The 18877-nt window shown below is 30.5% G+C and overlaps 2 protein-coding genes across 4 annotated transcripts in view; one reads left to right on the forward strand and one right to left on the reverse strand.

Annotated features, from left to right (window-relative positions):
* Positions 1 to 5766: 5766 nt before the first annotated feature.
* On the forward strand, positions 5767 to 6870 carry LOC111386893 (germin-like protein subfamily 1 member 19). The gene is made up of 2 exons (XM_023011392.1): positions 5767 to 5899; positions 6114 to 6870. The coding sequence occupies exons 1-2, from the start codon at positions 5782 to 5784 to the stop codon at positions 6677 to 6679; spliced, it is 684 nt and encodes a 227-aa protein (XP_022867160.1). The 5' UTR covers positions 5767 to 5781; the 3' UTR covers positions 6680 to 6870.
* A 7982-nt stretch (positions 6871 to 14852) lies between these two features.
* Positions 14853 to 18877, reverse strand: part of LOC111386895 (putative germin-like protein 2-1) — a 7538-nt gene continuing 3513 nt past the window's right edge. Inside the window, exons 1-2 of one of the 3 annotated variants that reach the window (XM_023011393.1) lie at positions 15679 to 15910; positions 14853 to 15592 (exon numbers count right to left, since the gene is read on the reverse strand). In XM_023011393.1, coding sequence (XP_022867161.1) covers positions 15042 to 15592; positions 15679 to 15805 — 678 coding nt within the window. In that variant the 5' untranslated portion in view covers positions 15806 to 15910 and the 3' untranslated portion in view covers positions 14853 to 15041. Of the gene's footprint in view, positions 15593 to 15678; positions 15911 to 18877 lie in introns of those variants that run through there. The other 2 variants (XM_023011394.1, XM_023011395.1) reach the window with 2 other exon arrangements.

Raw genomic sequence — 18877 nt, forward strand, 5'->3', positions numbered from 1 at the left:
CCAATGCTCTTTGCTTGTTGTCTTAATTTTTTATTTTGAAATGTTCTTTAATTTTTTTGTAACAAGTGTTAAATTTTTTTTTTTTCATTTGGCTAAAGATTTCATTCTAATATGTAATATAATTTTTTAAAAAAATTTTAATTAGTTTTGATCAAGATTAAAATTTTTATAATAAAAGCTTTATAAAATTTCTAGAAAAAATTTATCTTCAACAAAAAATATATAAAAAAAATCATTAGATGATTAAACTTTCAATCACATAGTAACTTACAAAAAGAATTGTTTTGTACCAATCCATTATGAAAAATAGATGTCTCAACACTTAAAGTAAATAAATAAATAAATAAATCATAATTCATATATTATTAGCATGCGAAGACATGTTGAAATTGTTGCTAGTTCAAATTGTTGCAAAGACGGCACCAACTTGATCCAATTCGAAATTATGTAAACTATATTAAAATATTTCCAGTGGTAAAATTTCGTTGCTAATAAGAATAAAATTAAAATCACATTAAAAATGTAGCAAAATTTTAGTTTGTCCTTCCGCTTGAAAACACACTTTCTCTAAGTCAGGATAGATCTGGACCGTAGATTATAAAGATCCAATAACAAGCGTTGGATCCCTGTATAAAGGAAGAGCCTCTCAAATTAGGGTTAGATGAAAACAATCTACTCTCTCTCAAAAAGCGGCTACACATCCATTAGTCTAAAAGCTTTGTGCAGTTCTTAAGGATAATTTGTGATTAGAGTGTACTGCGTATGGATTGTAAAAATGAGAGTTCGGGGATATAGATATTTAGATTTCTCAAAAGGTTGATACGTGTGGCCTCCTGATTCTTCGAACAGTTGTCATGCTTTTTCTCAAACATTTCTTATGTAAGACTCTAAAATTTGATTCTTTATCCACATTCCTACATATACCCGGGGAGATTTTTCTAAATGACCTGCCACTATTCATTTTTGGTAAAATGTCTATAATACCCTTAATCAAAGGATTTGTTATATTTTGCACAAGATATCCTTAATTTATTGGGATAGTTCTAAAATTCCTCTATTTCTTTCATTTCGAGTTTTAATATATAGTTCCATCCTTTGATCTAATAAATTAGCATAATCTGTAATATAATTGTCATGTAATTCACTAGGATTATCATATTCCTTAGATGAAATATCCATAGTTTCTAGTTGAGCAAAAATATTTCTTATTTTCCTTAATAGTTTTTCTAACAGATTATCTAATCCTTTAATTGTATAACCTGGCATTATTCAGATAATTCCTTGCAAGCTTTATGAATAATAATAACATGTTAGATAAGTTTTTTGCAAATATGAAAAGTAATAATCCCTACGATTCTTTCAAGATATTAGAAGAATTCTTTCTAAATTTAACAAAGACAATAATTTTACCTTACTTTTGATCTTAAATCTGTATTTTTAGAACCGAGTGACCTTCAGGCTCTGAATCTGCAAACTACTCCCTCAAACGGCCTTTTACCTCAATCGGAATTCTGCTATTTTAGCTTCTGCCCTTACTGTATCTTTTCTTAGAATTAAGAGTAAAGATCTTAAGTAAAGAAAATTCTCTCTTTGTTAAAGTAAAAAAGAAATTATCTTCTTCAATCTATCAAGAATCTATGGGATAGGAAGCTTAGAAACTCATATTTTTCTGATATCAAAAGATTGGGATTTTATTTCTATAATGATTTATACAAGATTTCTATTGTATACAAGGGGTTTCCAGAAAAACTGGTTTTGAAGAAAGCTTAAGGAAAGAGAATGGTTTCTAACTCGAGATGATCCATTCTTTCCTCAAAGACCTCTATTTGTACATGACTCAAACTCACTGTTATTGATCTATTACATCATTGCATATATCAGAATTTTGAAAAAAGGCTCACATGCCTCTCTATTCTTTTCCTTTTGGGGTCTACATTTTCACATGCATTTTTTGCTTTTTTATCAAAGTGGCATCTTTTCTTCTATTATTGCCTTTTCATCGTTGGCTTCATATGCAGCTGGCTAGATACTTTTTTATTATTGCTTTTCCATCTTTGGCTTCTTATGCAGCTGGCCAGATGCTTTGGTAGTGGTAGGTTCTTTTCCATCCATCAATCTTTCAATTTTGTTTACATGTGGGGCACTCCCTCAATCTGCATGATTCTTGGATTGTTGTTGGACTTCCACTAATTTGATAAGTATCAAATTTCTGGATATATTCTTTCAAAATGGTAGATTTTTCTTTTCCATTATTTGTAAGGAGTGTCCATCCTTCATATTGACACAAGCATCTGAATTTTTTATCATATAAGTTCTTTGCAATGTTGTAAAGAACTTTCATCCCCAAAACTCTTCAAGATTTTATCCATAATTTATTGATTTTAGGTAATGGTTTATTATTTCGACCAACTTCAATCTGGAAATCTCGACCAACATATCCAATTGTAATAATATGTTCAGCAGGATAGTATATCCTTCCATCAATTTCTGGACTTATTGAATAAAATTTGATATAAATCGACCTTCCTTGGGCAAATTTTGAAACTTCTGCCCTGAATATATCATCAAAATTTCCAATTTCTTTTAAGTCTTTTCCTGGATAGATCAAATCCAGAAATCCATAATCTGCTGCCATTTTGACCATGAAAGGGTCTGCATCTTTGGTAATTATTAATCTGGGATAAACATGATCTCCCAATGCAATAAAATATGACTCATTTTCTTCCAATTCATAAACAATTTTGGCAAATGATCTATATTTTTCTTCTTTTGATGATAAAGGGGTATCATTATCTTCATCAGTTTTGATTCTTATAACTCTTGTATGTTCATCACCATTTTTTATAGTTACCTTCCGGGGACTTGCTATGTCTCGTTTGATATTGCTGAGTCCACTACTGCTTCCTGACTGTGTACCTGTTTGTATTTTTGAAATTGTATCAATTGGTATTTCCTGTTTGGTATCTAATGACTCGAATTGTGAAGTAATATCAACAATTCTGTCATTCAATTCTTTGGTATATTTGGAATGAGAATTAGAGATTTCCACCAACAATTTGACATTTTGTTGGATAGATTTTGCCATTTCCTCTAACGGCTCAATTTCAATTTTCACATCTTCAAATTCTTCCATGAGGAATTTCATTCGTCTGTTGACGTCTATTAATGAATTTTTGATATTATCCATCTCCAAATTCGATATTCCTGCTCGAAAATCTGCAAGATAATTATTTATTCCTTTAGTATGAACAATATCAAAATTGTAGAATGATAAATATGCTTGCCATCTGTGTAACCTTCTATATTGAGGTTCCATAGGTAACTTAGTTCTAATAAGTCCTGCAACTTGAGAATTATCAGTTTCAACAACAATTTTTTTAGATAAAAGGAATAATGAAATTTTTTTTTATTCCTCTAATAATTGCTAATAATTCTTTTTCATGAGTAGTATAATTTATTTATGCTTGGTTAAAAGTTCTACTTGAATATCTACATATTTCATTTAAATCTGTTTTTTTAATATAGCTGCCCAATATTTATCCGAGGCATCAGTATTGACAATTAGATTATCTTTTTCATCTGGTAATCTCAATTTTGGTAAATTTTTACATTCTTCTTTTAATGATTTAACAATTTCAGTATGTTTTTTATTCCAACATTTAGTATTTGTTTTCCTACGTAGAATTTGTATCTTATGTCTCTTTTTTGAGAGATTTTCAATAAATCTTTTAGCATAGTTTAAACATCCTAAAAATTTTTGTATTTGTTCTTTGGATTTTAATTCATCTGGAAAGCTTTCTATCTTTTTAGATATATGAGTTTGTAATTTTATTCCCTTTCTATCATTGATAATCCTAGAAAATCTATTTCTTGTTTCTCTATTATATATATTTTTTTAGAAAGTACAATCACTTCCTTTTTGCATTCATTTATGAATTGTAATAAATGATTCATATGCTCTTTTTTATTATTAGAGCATATTAGTATATCATCAATATAAATAATAAGAAAATCACTATACTTTTTGAATATATTATCCATTTTTTTTGAAATATTTGTGGTGCATTTTTTAAACCAAATGGCATAACTAACCATTTATATTTTTCTTGAGGTGTACTAAAAGCTGTATATTGTATACTATCTTCTTCCATTTTTATTTGCCAAAATCCTGATTTACAATCAAATTTGGAATAATATTGTTTTCCTTTTGCAAGGTTTATTAGGACTTCTTTATTTGGTAAAAAGTAACCATCAAATTTAGTATATTTATTTAATTCTTTATAGTTTTTTATCATTCTAGCTTTTCCTCTTATTTAATTCTTTATAGTTTATTATCATTCTAGCTTTTCCTCTAATTTGCTCAGAATGTTTCATAACCATAAAAACTGGACAGCTATGAGGTCCATTACTGGATCTAATTAACTTTTGTTCTAATGGTTCTTTTATTTGAATTTTAAATTCTTGCATATCCTGTAAAGTATACATCATTGGTCTAACTCTTATTATAACACTCTCTGTTAATTCTATTTTAGCTTTAGGATGATATGGTTTCCAAAATAATAATGAGTTTTCTCCATAAATTTTTTCTAATTGTTCNACATGGATGATATTAATTTTATGAGAGATCTACTTTTAATGTAAATCATTTATAGTACACAATTTGATCTTGCGAAGTCTTCTATGTTTGGGAGAACAAATGTTCTTCAACAGCTAATAAATTTTCAGTTTTCTTATTCCTATTAAAAAATAATTGAATATATTTGCATCTTTTAGAACTTGTCCGAGAGTAATTTTCAACATTGTAAGTCAACTGATCGAGTCTAAATGCATTTTAATTATTATAACAAAATTCCAGTTGTATTATGCAGAGAATTAGGGTTCTATAGCCTAGAGGCAAGATTAGTCCAATTGTCTTATAAATTCATTATTTACGTTGCGCGCAGCCAATGTGAAATTTTGTTTGCACTTTCTCAATTAATGATTACATGACCCAAAAAATAAAACGATATTTAGAGTAAAATGTTCATAACTTTTCGAGTGTTAAAAACTTTTCGTAAGTTTGCCATGCTTGATTACAAGGCCAGTTTGAAGTATACTGCAAGTGAGATATATAAAACTGCCATTTCCACGTAGAAAATTTTGATAGACAGTGCTAAATGTTGATGAACGACAATTTCTTCTTAAATTATTAAAGACTTGGAAAGTGAATAATATCCATTTTCACTTGCAAAAGAGAAGTTAACAGACTGGCTGGCTAATGAACAATTACATTAGCCAGCCAAGTAATGAATTATCAATGATTTCCACATTTTAATCCATCGTAGAAAACGCACTATCAACATATAAGATAATAAAAACCGTCATTTTCTAGTTTGTGCATGGTGCAATGGGTATTATGGAAATCATATTTTCCCATTTGCATTTTTATTTTCTCTAATAAAAATTTTTTCCTAGTGATTACAAAGAATGGCAGATTAATCACTTCGTATTTAATTCAAACCTCACATTATGAATTTTTCAGAGTGGCTAGTTAATCACGATTCAGTCAATGATTAGTACTAAATGAGAACACTTCCAGAAGAAAGAAATTTTGACAATGTTAGTTGTTTAGAACTTATCTACTCTTGAAAATATACATTTAATTATGTTTCCAGGACTTGGCAAAATTATGTGTTGAAAAGATTAGTGGATGACTAATTCAGACAGGAAGAGCTGCTATAAATAGCAGTCCTCTCTCACAAAATAAGCATCTACAAACCACAAATATCAGTTGTATTCAACATGGCTGTTCGCTTACTAATTGTCGTTCTTCTTATCTCACTAGTTTCACTTACCCATGCATCCGATCCTGCCCCCCTACAGGATTTCTGTGTTGCTGTTAAGGACGATGAAGCAAAGGGTAAATGCATTTTACACTGCTAGAATAACAATGTTAACCCTGTGTGAAATACGCTAACTACTCAACTATAGAATACTTTCTCTCCTAGATACTAGACTTGCAATGCAGTTTCTTTGAGATATTCATGACAATTCTCGGTACATTTTATGTACTAAATTATGTTGGCAATATATATATGTATAAGGCTTAACAATGGCTTCTGTATTTCTTGCAGTTTTTGTGAATGGAAAGATTTGCAAGGATCCAAACATGGTTAGTGCCGATGATTTCTTCTTTCCAGGTTTGAATATGCCTGGGAATACATCAAATCCTCTTGGATCAAAAGTCACACCAGTGAATGTCAACCAATTACCAGGACTCAACACTCTTGGCATCTCTTTAGTTCGTATTGACTATGCACCCTACGGCCTCAACCCGCCACACACTCACCCTAGGGGTACTGAGGTTATTGTTGTTGTGGAGGGCACTCTCTATGTTGGATTCGTGACATCGAACCCAGCAGATCCAAACATGAAGAACAAACTCTTTACAAAGACTTTGTATCCTGGAGACGTCTTTGTATTTCCAGAAGGTCTCATTCATTTCCAATTTAATGTGGGGAAGACTAATGCCATTGTATTTGTTGGTCTAAGCAGCCAAAATCCAGGAGTCATCACTATTGCAAATGTTGTTTTTGGATCAGACCCTCCAATTAATCTTGATGTTCTCACCAAAGCTTTTCAGGTTGACGCGAACGTAATTAAATATCTTCAAGGACAGTTCTGGTGGAACATCGACTAGAAAACAAATATTTATATTGAGTTTAGCCTTTTCAACATATATCTTGTGGGTTTTAATAAATAACTAAATAAATATTGAGAAATGTCTCTGTTGTAGTCTTGTATGGTTTCTGGGGTAATAAAGATCTTCGAAGAACTTGCATTCACATGTAATCTATGTTTCTTGAAGCATATTTCTGAATTTTTGTGCAATCAATTTATAATACTCAATAAATTGTTTTGTTGTCAGCATATTACTTTACGACTTAATTTGTGAAACTCTACTTAGTCTACGTACTCACAGAGAATCTTATGTCATGATTAACTAGAAAATTTAACATGAAGTGTTACAATAGTTAGCCAGGTTATTATGTGAATTGTGCAAAATAATACACGAACTGCTACAATAGGATACCTTTGGCAAAAGAACCCCAAATCCCTATATTAGTACAACTGGTAATTTAAAATGATAACTATACACTGCATATAATCTCGATCAATTGACTTACAATGTTGAAAATTACCTCCCATTTGCTTGTTTGTTTTTCAATATCCTTTTGAAGCTACCGATATTTAACTCTTTCAATTAATTTGACTAATTGATGACAGAAAGACTGGAAGAGCAAGAAGATGCAAATATACTAATTTAACTGGGTATTAAAAAAAGAAAAAGAAAAAGCATTAGCTGTTGAAGAACGCTTCTTCTCCAAAACACAGAAGATTTAACAAGATCAATGTGTAAAATATTGGACCACTTCAAAATCATCTGTTTTACTTGTTCTCAATAAAATTTATATAAATCAAATCATTTCACGATCAAATGCTCAAATATATTCTGTAATCCAAATAAGTTGGTTTGTTAATTTACACAAGCTATAGGGAGAATTAAAATAATAATAAAATAAAAAATCAATGGTTAAGATGTCACATCCTACTTTTTCCTTGGTTCACCTCCCAGGAAATTAGTCAATCGTCATTTTCCATTCTCCACATTACAATCAATTATTCATATGGATTTTAAATATGAAATAATTGTGATTTTAAAGAGATGTAGCTAGGCACATCATGATGCCTTAATATAACATTTGCCTTTTTGGACTTTTTCCATGCATTAGTAGAAATGCCTGCCCTTACGACATATCTCCTTTACGTATAGTAAACACGTTTGAATTTATGTAAGGGCGAGATTAATGACTTACTAACTGCTTACTTTGACATAATATTCAAATCTACAAAAATATTTAGAAAGTCTAGATTGCATAGACCCTAAGAGGAAGGATCAAAAGGCTCTTAGCATGATTCATTAAGTGCTTAACAATATAAAGTTTCAAACTTTACTAGTCTTAAAGAGCTAGACACAAAAAATTTCTTTCTTAATTTTAATATTATTTTAAATTTTTAATCATTTTAAAAATCGTTTAGTAATTAAAATAATATATACCAAACATCTAAAATAATATATTTAATTAATAATTCTTACAATTAGTCAATTATACAATTTCCAAGTTTTCAAAATGCAAAAATTGAACTATTTTTTGTAGTTTTCAATTTCAACTAAACAAGTCCTACTTGATATTTTCTAACGTGTATTCATTTTTGACTTTCGTACAGATAAAATTTATTTAAAAACTTGAAGCTTAAGTCAAATAAAAGACTTTTAAGAAAAAAAATTAATACAGCGCCACTAGGCATTCATTGTCAAGGCGTAGCATTTCGTCCAAATCTTGCCTCTAGACGGCGCTTATGCGTGCTTTTTAGAACATCGGTAAAAAGTATAATTATTGTAATGAGTTATCCAAATTTCCTTATACATTCATTATTTACCTCAAATCTAAACAGTGTGAATTTTTCAGCTTGTTTGGCCCCCATTCTTTGTCAATATTTTTCAAAGGTTTTCAGACAATTGTGGGCCCCAAACAAGACAAACTCACCTTTCCTCTTACATTAACTCATTCCCCATGCCATATAGCTTTGACGTGACATTTACAATTTTTTTACCTTCCATTAATGCCCTTCACTTTCCATAGGTGGCTGGCACTTGTACCTCAATTAGAATTTGAGGGCAAAATAGACAGCTTACTCTCCACGGTATTTTTCCAATCAATAATGCTACTCATCGAGGTTTAAAAACCATGTTAGAAAATAGGGATTTGAATTTGCTGAGTTGACACTTAAAATACAATAAAAAAAAACAATATTAAACTAAACAAAAAGGGAAAAAGTAGATCAAAACCACAGTGATACAAAACTGGCTGCAGGAAAGGAAAAATCAATTCGTTCCAAACCCTCCCTCCCGCCGCCGCGCCTCCGTTGACCGAAGCACCCTTTACCGACTAGTATACCGCTACCATTCACTGACCAGTATACTGCTTGTCACCATCCAAGAAGTAAAAAAGCAATCGTATGAAGAAACAAGTCTGATGAATGCAGCACATAGCCAAATATCATTACTACAAAAACGTTATTTTGCATCAAGAGATTTGCGATGTACGAAAAGTTGTAGCAATAAGTGATTTAGCGCGTCACGTTTTTAAGATTTGTCGCAAAGATTGATGCGAATAAAATAAGTATAAAAAAATATAAAACGACATTAAAAGTTGTCGTGAAATATGAGAATGAGCGACAAATAATAAAGATTGTCGCAAAAAAAAGTAGAGAAACAAGGTGTCAAAATATTTTTGGTGGGAAACTTATGGCGACAAACTTTTATTTTTTGCAACAAAGTGTTTGTGATGAAATAGGGTCTGCTTTTTGCGAAAATAAATATTTGTTGCTAAAAATTCTATAAATGGAAGAAAAAATCGTTAGAAGAAAAACTATTTTGTGCAACGGACAAAAAATATTGTCGTAGGTCTTTCACATCACTCACTGGTATGTTGTAGGCTCTAATGTTGTCTTAGAGTATAAGGATACGGCAACGTGCAATACATCTTACAAAATGCCTCAAATGTACGTTTTTATTAAGTTTTTGTGACGTATTTCGCCACGTTGCTTTTTATTATATTTTCCAATACTCTTTGCTTGTTGTCTTAATTTTTTTATTTTGAAATGTTCTTCAATTTTTTTGTAACAAGTGTTAATTTTATTTTATTTTCATTTGGCTAAAGATTTCATTCTAATATGTAATATAATTTTTTTTTTAAATTTTAATTAGTTTTGATCAAGATTAAAATTTTTATAATAAAAGCTTTATAAAATTTCTAGAAAAAATTTATCTTCAACATAAAATATATAAAAAAAATGATATTCTATCTTATCAATTTCTTTTTCAAACTTAATTTCTTTTTTATTTTTAACAACCTTTTTTATATTATATGGTCCTCTCTTATATTTGGGTTTTTCTATTTTATAATTATTCATTAATAATTCTCACAAATTTTTAGAAAAATTACTTGTTAGATTTTTTTAAAGACTTAAATAGAAGATTTTTATTAGATAAAGGGTTGTTTTTTAATATTTGTTAAAGGGTGTTTTAGGTAGTTCAAAATGTTTATAAAAGTCAAAGGCTATTTTGGAAAATGGCTAACATATTTGGGTTATTTTCATGCATTTCCCCATATACCCGGCTGGGTTTTTATTAATTTTTTGGTATGTTCTCTAAGATGTATCGAAAATTGGTTCTATTATGAGCTTCTTGAGAAGTTATAAATTCAGTTCTTTGCTATTCTGTTCATTTTCTTCAAATCTTTGCGTGTAAGTTGATCTTTACTTGTCATACATGTATGTTGTTTTGAGATTTATGGGAAAACTGGCTCTGTAGATGAGTATCTTGAAAAGTTCTAAAATGGGTTTAATTTTATCGGTCCTTTGAAAATCCCTTTCTCCATTTTCTTCAAAGTAGGAAGCATAATTTTGCTTTTCTTTTCTGGAAAATCCCAGCAGTGTAATGAATTTGGATTCTTTTGGTTTTCACTAGTAACTTCAGCAATGGAGGACAAATCAGTCATTCAATGCTGTAAATTAGGAAGATGAAGCTTGATTTAAAAGTGGTCAATTAGTTCTTGTGAACTCAACAAGATTTTAGCATTAAAGAAATTAATATTGAAGAATTTGATAATTGGCCTTCTAGCGGCATTCCATTTAATTGCCATTTTTTGTGTTTCATTATGTTGCTACTCATTTCACGATTTGTCTTTATATGTTTTCATCTTATAACAAAAAACGAACTTTTTTTTTTTTTTATCTCGATGAAGTTTAAGAATTTGTTTTCGTTTCACTTGCTTGATTTAAAAATTTCATGAACTTGTTTTTAGTAACATATTTACAAGCACTAGAATTAATGAATCATACCTCTATAGGGGTGAAATAGTTTATTAGCCCATGCATTCTGCCAATACACTATACAAACAGATCTTGTAGATGCCATATGACTATGTTATAGTTTATTCTTCAACTTTTTGAAGAATTCGTAAGGCATCTTTATACAAATATGAGGGTTGTATGCAATGGCGAATCTAGAATTTTGAGTGAGTACGGACGGACGTTAACAGTTGACCATAATAAAATATTAAATATTAAATATAATAATTATTTTGAAAACAATTGAACATATATATTTTTGTTAGAAGTTGTCACGGATTTCATCAAATGGTTTCCTATAATTCAAAGCAAAGAACATAGGTTTGAATTCAACCAATTGCATTAAAACAACTAAAACAAAATATATATTATTCTGTTAAACTTAATATCAAAATTCATTGAGTGCCATGGTGGTTGAACTTTCAATAACTTTAATGATATGTTACAGGTTCGAATCTCCTCTCTCTGGCTTTAGTTTTAGTAAAAATTGTGACAATAAATTTGGTTATGCAGAGATTCGAACCTTGCACCTTAATTTTAAAAGTAGAGGCTTTAACCAAATGAGCTACTAGAGATGTTGAGAACAAATGTGAATTATCAAATATATATAAATGCTTATATCAACTACTGTCAACAAAAAAAAGTTCCCGACGAATCCAGCTGGGCGGCCGCCCTAGCTCACCACCACCTGGATCCACCAGTGGTTGTACGTTCTATGCCATGAAATCAAAAAAGTTTTCAAAGCTAATAAGCTAGCAAATGTAGCTAAAATAAGTTTATTAGTTCTAACATTAATACAAACCTAATAAACTAGCATTTTTTTTTAAAAAACTTGTAGCAATTATAATTTAGAATAGGTTATGCCAAAAGTGCTTTTTGTTTACCAATTCAGAAATCATTTGGAAAATTAATGTTTGCATGTTAAATACTACGTTCACTATGGTGTTTGCTGTTATTATTATTAGGTAGAAAAAAACTATGGGATTATACAAGTTTTAACAGCATTGCTCAGCTACTCACTCAAGATCGTTGCAGGGAATATTTTTAGATCTGGATTATAAGACAGATTTACCCAACTAGATGACGTATCAACTCCATGATATTAATGATCCAGATAAGGTAAATGTGTATCCATTTCTTTCTTTCTTCATGTGGTCTAATAATAATAATAATAATTCACGGATGCCAATTCATTTTACAGGTAAATGCCAAGATGAAAGTTGTTTCCCGATCCAAAGATGTAGCTGTAGCTTTTGAAGCCAAGAGCGCTCAAGGACAGTAGGTTGTTTTGGATAAGTAGGATATGTTTATATTAACTCTAATTTGTGCATAGATTACATATTTTTTCCTTAGCTGGAAGGAAGTTATTCCATTTACGGAACACAGTATTTCAATAGTTGTACCAATTCTTGTATTCGAGTTTCATTTATGTTGTTTAGAATTTTAGAAAGAAGGAATTAAATGGATATATTTGCAATTTTATGTATGTTTTTAGTTAGTTTTACATTAAAATTTGACTTGTACTACAAATGTTGAATATCTTAAAATATATTGCGCGACATATCAAATGCATTGTTAATCATATTTCGCGACAAACATGACCTGTTATTAAAGATATGTCACTACGATTATGTGCTATTGCAAAATAGAATAAGTAGCAAAATTTATACGTTTAAATAATATTGTCAACAAATACTTTATTCGCAAAAATTTTATTGCAATAATCGTCGCGACAAGTAGTTGATGCCCTATTAATTTTTCGCGACAAATATGAATGGCGACGATATTATTGCGAAAAATATCTTGTTGCTATTTCGTACTTTCCGCGTCAAACAAATAATGTTGTAAATTTATTAATACAATGAACAAGAGAAAGTTAATGCAGATTACATTCCGTGACTCATATAGCGTGACAATGCCCGCAACAAGCATCTTGTTGTCGCTAAATTACATTTACAACAAAATCTCAATTTTTGCGACAACATTTTTTATCGCGAAATTGATTATTTTTTGTAGTGTTATCTACGTACATTTTGTTTTAAAGTCGTCACTCATATATATATATTAATCAAATCTCTCTATTTGCAGCAAACGAAAAATTCTTGAAGTGAGTATCGACAAAATTGTTGGAATCATTGTAGTATGTAATTTCCATCCAGGGAATGCAAGCAATTGCAAAATCTCAATGATAGTTGCATTCCACTTATGAGCTTATCACTTTCATTTCGATGCTTGCAAAACAATCAACTTTCAATTCAATAGATAAACTAAAACCTTCCTTCATTCAAATGAAGTCGTTTTCGATGAATGAGAAGTTCGAACTCAACATTATATATGGACATGATCGAAGTCTCGATGGTCAAAAAGCTCTATGGCTCTTTAACTAGTCTATTATACTTTCCAAACTTGTTGCAACCAATTTTTCAAGTATCGGTCCCAAAGAATCGATGCAAAAGTTACTTTAGACAACTTAATTGGTGTTCTCCATTTTAAGATGGAAATTCGTTAGTGTAATACCAGAGATCGTTATAGTGGAAATGTCATAAGATCTGTTCATAGAGTTCCTTTGATGAGACTATGAATCCTCGTTGGCAATCATTGAATATATGTGGCCTTTCTCACGTATAAGTACTATTCGTAGGTAATTAGAAACAGAATGATGCATGTCTCACTCATTGTTCAATCAAAATAGTGACATCATGCTAATTTGGAATCAAACTCAAGATATTGAATAGTATATTACAACCATATATATACATTTGAGTTCGAGGGAGACTTGTGAAAATTAAATACTATTTGTGAATAAAAATCGCATTCATGCTGTCCTAATTATACCATATAAATATAAGGTTTTGATTCTCAATAAAATACATAAGAATTTTGACTCTGTTCTCTTAATTTTATTTTATTTTTTATTTTTATCTCTACTTCATAGTTTACTTTTTTTTTATTTTTCTGAGCTGATGTAAATTTCGTCAACCCCTAATTAATTTTTAAGCATTTCTATTTTTAATTATTTTGGGTTTTTATTAGAATATGGTGGAAAAGATTTTCTTTTACTTATTACATGAGAAAACAGGTTAGACTTGTAAAAGAACCACTTTTGGGATTTTTTTTTTTATTTTTTTTTGGATCGCTATTTGCATCTCGACCTTAGTAGAGAAAAGTTTCAATACTTTTAGAGTTCTCGTTTTTCAATTTTCATTTTTTTGGATATTATTTTAATTTTTCTCAACTGCCAGTCAAAGAATAACTTGTAGAATTTTTTATTTTATTATTTACCAAAGATATGTAATCTGGTCTACCATGGAGCAATAAGATCCATAAATGTGTCTTTATTTGATTTTTTGGAATAAGTTTAAAGGGAATTTTCATGAAAATTAAATAAAAAGACGTTCTCCATCTTTGTCGAATGACGTTTCTTTTGACCTCTAGTCAACAACATAAGAAAGTAGCTCGTGATTTATCAAATTGTGAAAGGGACTAATTTCACCATGTTTACATAACATTATGCTTTGTCTTATTTCATTTTCATCCTCTAATTTAAGTTGATCCCCGTGTAGTCAACTGTATTGCAAGATATTTATGTTAACTTCACATTCAAATATCTTGTCATGTTAATAGAGATGGTTCGTGCTTGTATATTTTATAAATGGTCCTTATAAAGTGATACCAGAATGAAAATATGCAAAAGAATAAAAAAACTGTAAATGTCCGATTTGTTGCCATTTATGCCAATTTCCACTAAAATAGGAAAAAAGATCTCGAAAATAATAAACTTTTGGCCAATAAAATGTTATCATACAAAGTTATTTCTAATTCATTACAGCCCCCATTAATTTATTCCATATTAGCTCACAACTATTATTAAATTCCAAACATTACAACAAGACAGCAACCCATAAATATATCTTTCGCCATTCAATTTATGCAGACTGACAGAATTATGACGCAATTATATAAATACTATATCACCATTTATTCTTAATAAAGATTCTTAGAGCATAAATGCACTTTATTACATCAGGACCCCAAATAAATATACCTTAGATTACTACTAAAAATGGATGCCATCTTTTCCCTTCCTAGAACTGTGATTGAAGATATTTAATCACATTCTTATCAACCTGGAATGCCTTTGTAAGAACATCACGAGAAATGGATGGATCTGATCCAAAAACAGCGTTTGCAATGGTTATGACTCCAGGATTTTGACTGCTTAGACCCGCGAATGCAACTGCCTTCTTCTTCCCAACATTAAACTGGAAATGAATGAGGCCTTCAGGGAAGACAAAAACATCTCCTGGATGTAGTATTTTGGTAAATAGCTTGTTCTTCATGTTTGGATCTGCAGGATTGGAAGTCACGAACCCGACATAGAGAGTGCCTTCGACTACGACAAGGACCTCGGTTGCACGAGGGTGCGTGTGGGGCGGGTTAAGGCCTTGCGGTGCATAGTCTATGCGGACTAAAGAAATGCCAAGGGTATTAAGTCCTGCTAGTTGGTTGACAGTCACCTGAGTCACTCTTGATCCAACTGAATTTGACGTATTTCCAGGCTTGTTGAGACCCGAGAAGTAGAAATCGTCGGCTGTGACCATCTGTGGGTCCTTGCAAATCTTTCCATTTACAAAAACTGCATAAAACGAAGTCATATATAATATGAGTTATATGAATATTGTAAAATATTAGCAATTAAAGAAGCTTGAAATAGATATTTACCGGCAGCATTGGAATCATTGACTGCAACACAGAAATCCTGAAGAGCGCTTGGATCAGAGGCATATACTAATGAAGAAGCCAAACCCACAAGGGCAACGGCCAAAAGGAAGCAAGTGGAAGACTTCATCGCTTAATTCGGATAAAGAAATATCTAAAAAAGTGAAATCTTGATGGAATTAATGACTAATATTGTCTATGGGATAATTGCTTTGATTAGAAACTGCTGGTTTTGATCGGGAAAAAGAAGCCTATATATAGTTCAGTAGCTTTGATTTTGTCATCAAGTTAAAGCAGGTAGTTAAACAACTTTATATTCAAGAATGAACCATTCTTAATTATACTGCTTCTTTTTCTTTGGAAGAAGTCTTTTTTTTGCCCTCTATCAGATGCTCGGTCTTACACTCCATTAAGTATTTAATGTTATTTGTTATTTCCTAATTTATTTAATGGAAAGTTTCTCGCATACGTAAACTGGCAAAAAAGACGGATTCAATGGATATCATATGGACTATTTACTTGTCGTGCCATAAGCAAAGATAAATGCATATTTCGTAAATATGTATTTAGTTTAATTTGAAGGGAAGTCCATGGAATTAATTTTTGGTAGGTGGAAAATGAAAAATGTCTACTTTTCATAAATTTAAATAGAAATGTTCAAAATGGAGAGCAAATATTCTAAGTTGTCATTTTTGCAGAAATGTTAACATTATTGGCAGACCCATATATCATCTATAATAGAGTTAGGGACGTTATTGTGCAATTGTGCAAGCAGATGATGTGCACATCATACAAAGTCTCTGCATAACTCAGTTTCTGTTAGAAATTGTTGACAAATCGTAAAGAATATACATCTTCTTCACACCACAAAATGCGCTTTCCCGTCGAACTATAATATTGCACTTTTGTTGAACAAGACTCGGTAATAACATTAGTTGAAAATTATAGTACTAGTTCAATATTGGATGATATGATTTTCTTTAAACATTGCATTGCTATCAAGGAGTTGTTATATTAGAAAAAAGATTGAGATTTATATATGTTCATTTTGTTTTAAATTCATCACTCATTTTTTTTTACAAATTAGGCTATGGAAATTTACGGATAAAATCATAGCATCATGGATTCAGAAAGGCAAATTTTAATACGTTTGTTTAGATTGTTTTCTTTTGCTAGATCAAATTTCGAAATTTGGAGTGAGTAATTTTTTTTTTATTTTTTAAGTGACAACTCAACAAAATCGCTGGAAATGTTATAGTATGTCCTCTCTATTGAGGGAATTCAATTGCAAAATTTCGACGACAGTTGAATTCCACCTATGAAAACATGTCACTTTCATTTCAATGATTGTAAAGCAAATCAACTTTGGAAGCAATAAATAAGCTGAAAACTTCCTTCATTTAAATGAATTCGTTTTTCGATGAATGAGTGGCTCGAAACTAACATTATATCTCGATATAATCAAAGTCTCAATGAGTCGAAAAGCTTTATAGTTCTATAAATTATTCTATTTTAATATCCGAACATCCAGCAACCAATTGTTCAACTACCAGTTCCAAAAAATTGATGCAAATGTTGTTCTTAGACAACTTAATTGGTGTTCTCCCTGCTAGGAGGGAAATTCGCTAGTGCAATATTGTAGATCGCTATATTCGAAACGTTGTAAAATCTATTCCCATCGATGCCGCCAATAAGAATAGGAATCCACATTCGGAATCATAAAAAAATGTGTAGCTTTCCTCACGTGTGTATATACATATAGAGAGAGAGAGATATGCAACATTTTTGACTATCTTTACACTCTTAAAAAAAAAAAAAAAAAATATCTCTATTTCATAATTTACTATTTTCAAACGGAGGTAAATTTTCTCAACCCCTAATTTATTTTTTAACCATTTCTATTTTTAATTATTTTGGTTTTTTTTTATTGGAATTGGGCTGAAAAATGAAAATATTTTCTTTTAAATATTATATCGAAAAATAGGTTTGACTTGTAAAAGAGCTACTTTCGTGATTTTTTTGGATCGCTTTGCGGAATTGATTTCTCGACCTCAATAGAGAAAAGATTTTTAGAGATTTTTTTTGGGGATATTTTAAATTTTCTCAACCACAAGTCAAAAAATAATTTATAAATTTTTGTTTTCTTATTAATCGCGGATGTGTAACCAAAGGTCCTTAAATGTGTCTTTACTTATTTATTTATTTATTTTGGCAACTAAGCAAATATTATTTTCTGAGTTTTGAATATTCTTGTATATAAAAAAGGTCTTGGAGTCTGTGAATAACGAATTTTGTGGATTTAAATAGATTTCCATAAATTCCATAAGAATCTCCTCAAATATGGTGAAATTTCAAATGATTTGATTATATGTATTTTGAAGTTTGAAATCCACTAAAATCTCGATTTGGAAAACCTAAATAAAATCAGGTTCTCTATATTTGTTGAATGACGTTTCTTTTGATCTCTAGTCAACAACATATAAGAAAGTAGCTTGTGATTATGAATGGCAACGGGACGGGTATGAGACGGGTCGGCTATTCTCACCCTTGTCTCGTCGGGTATTTTTGTTATCTTACCCCATACTCATGCTCGATTAAAGCGGGACGGGGCAAGTCTCCTGCCCCCATTTATCGCCCCATTTATTTTTTCTTTTAATTTTTAATTTTATTTTTTATGTCCTTAATTACTAAATAGTATTACTTCTTTACCAATTTGTTTAAAACAACTTATGTTCTCTTTAAAAATGATGATAAATCTATTATTTTTGTTTGATAGAAACTTAAATTTGAAATTAATATTAAACGGGGCGTGACTATGTTTTCCGTACCCGTCCCATACCAACTTTGGAGCAATGACTCTCGTTCCATACCCATTCCATGTACCCAGTTAGGCGGGTATTACCCTTGAACGGATTTTTTGCCATCCCTACTTGTGGTTTACCGAATAGTGAAAGAAAACTAATTTCACTAGGCTTATGAAATATTATGCTAAGTCTTATTTAATCTTCATGCTCTAATTCAATTTGAGCAACGTTTAACTGGCCATTTTGCAAGATATTTATTTTAACTTCATATTCAAATATTTTGTCATGTTAATGGAGAAGGTTCATATATTTACGAAGGGGCCCTTAAAAATTCATAACAGAATGAAAATATACAAAAGAATAAAAAATGTAAATGTCCAATTAGTTGCCGTTTATGC

This window comes from Olea europaea, unplaced genomic scaffold (genome assembly GCF_002742605.1).
Source record: "Olea europaea var. sylvestris unplaced genomic scaffold, O_europaea_v1 scaffold3760, whole genome shotgun sequence".
NCBI lineage: Eukaryota > Viridiplantae > Streptophyta > Magnoliopsida > Lamiales > Oleaceae > Olea > Olea europaea.

Coding starts and splice junctions, on each gene's coding strand:
- LOC111386893 (XM_023011392.1), top strand. CDS start 5,782: ATGGCTGTTCGCTTACTAATTGTCGTTCTTCTTATCTCACTAGTTTCA. Junction 5,900..6,113: donor TAAGGACGATGAAGCAAAGG/GTAAATGCATTT, acceptor TATTTCTTGCAG/TTTTTGTGAATGGAAAGATT.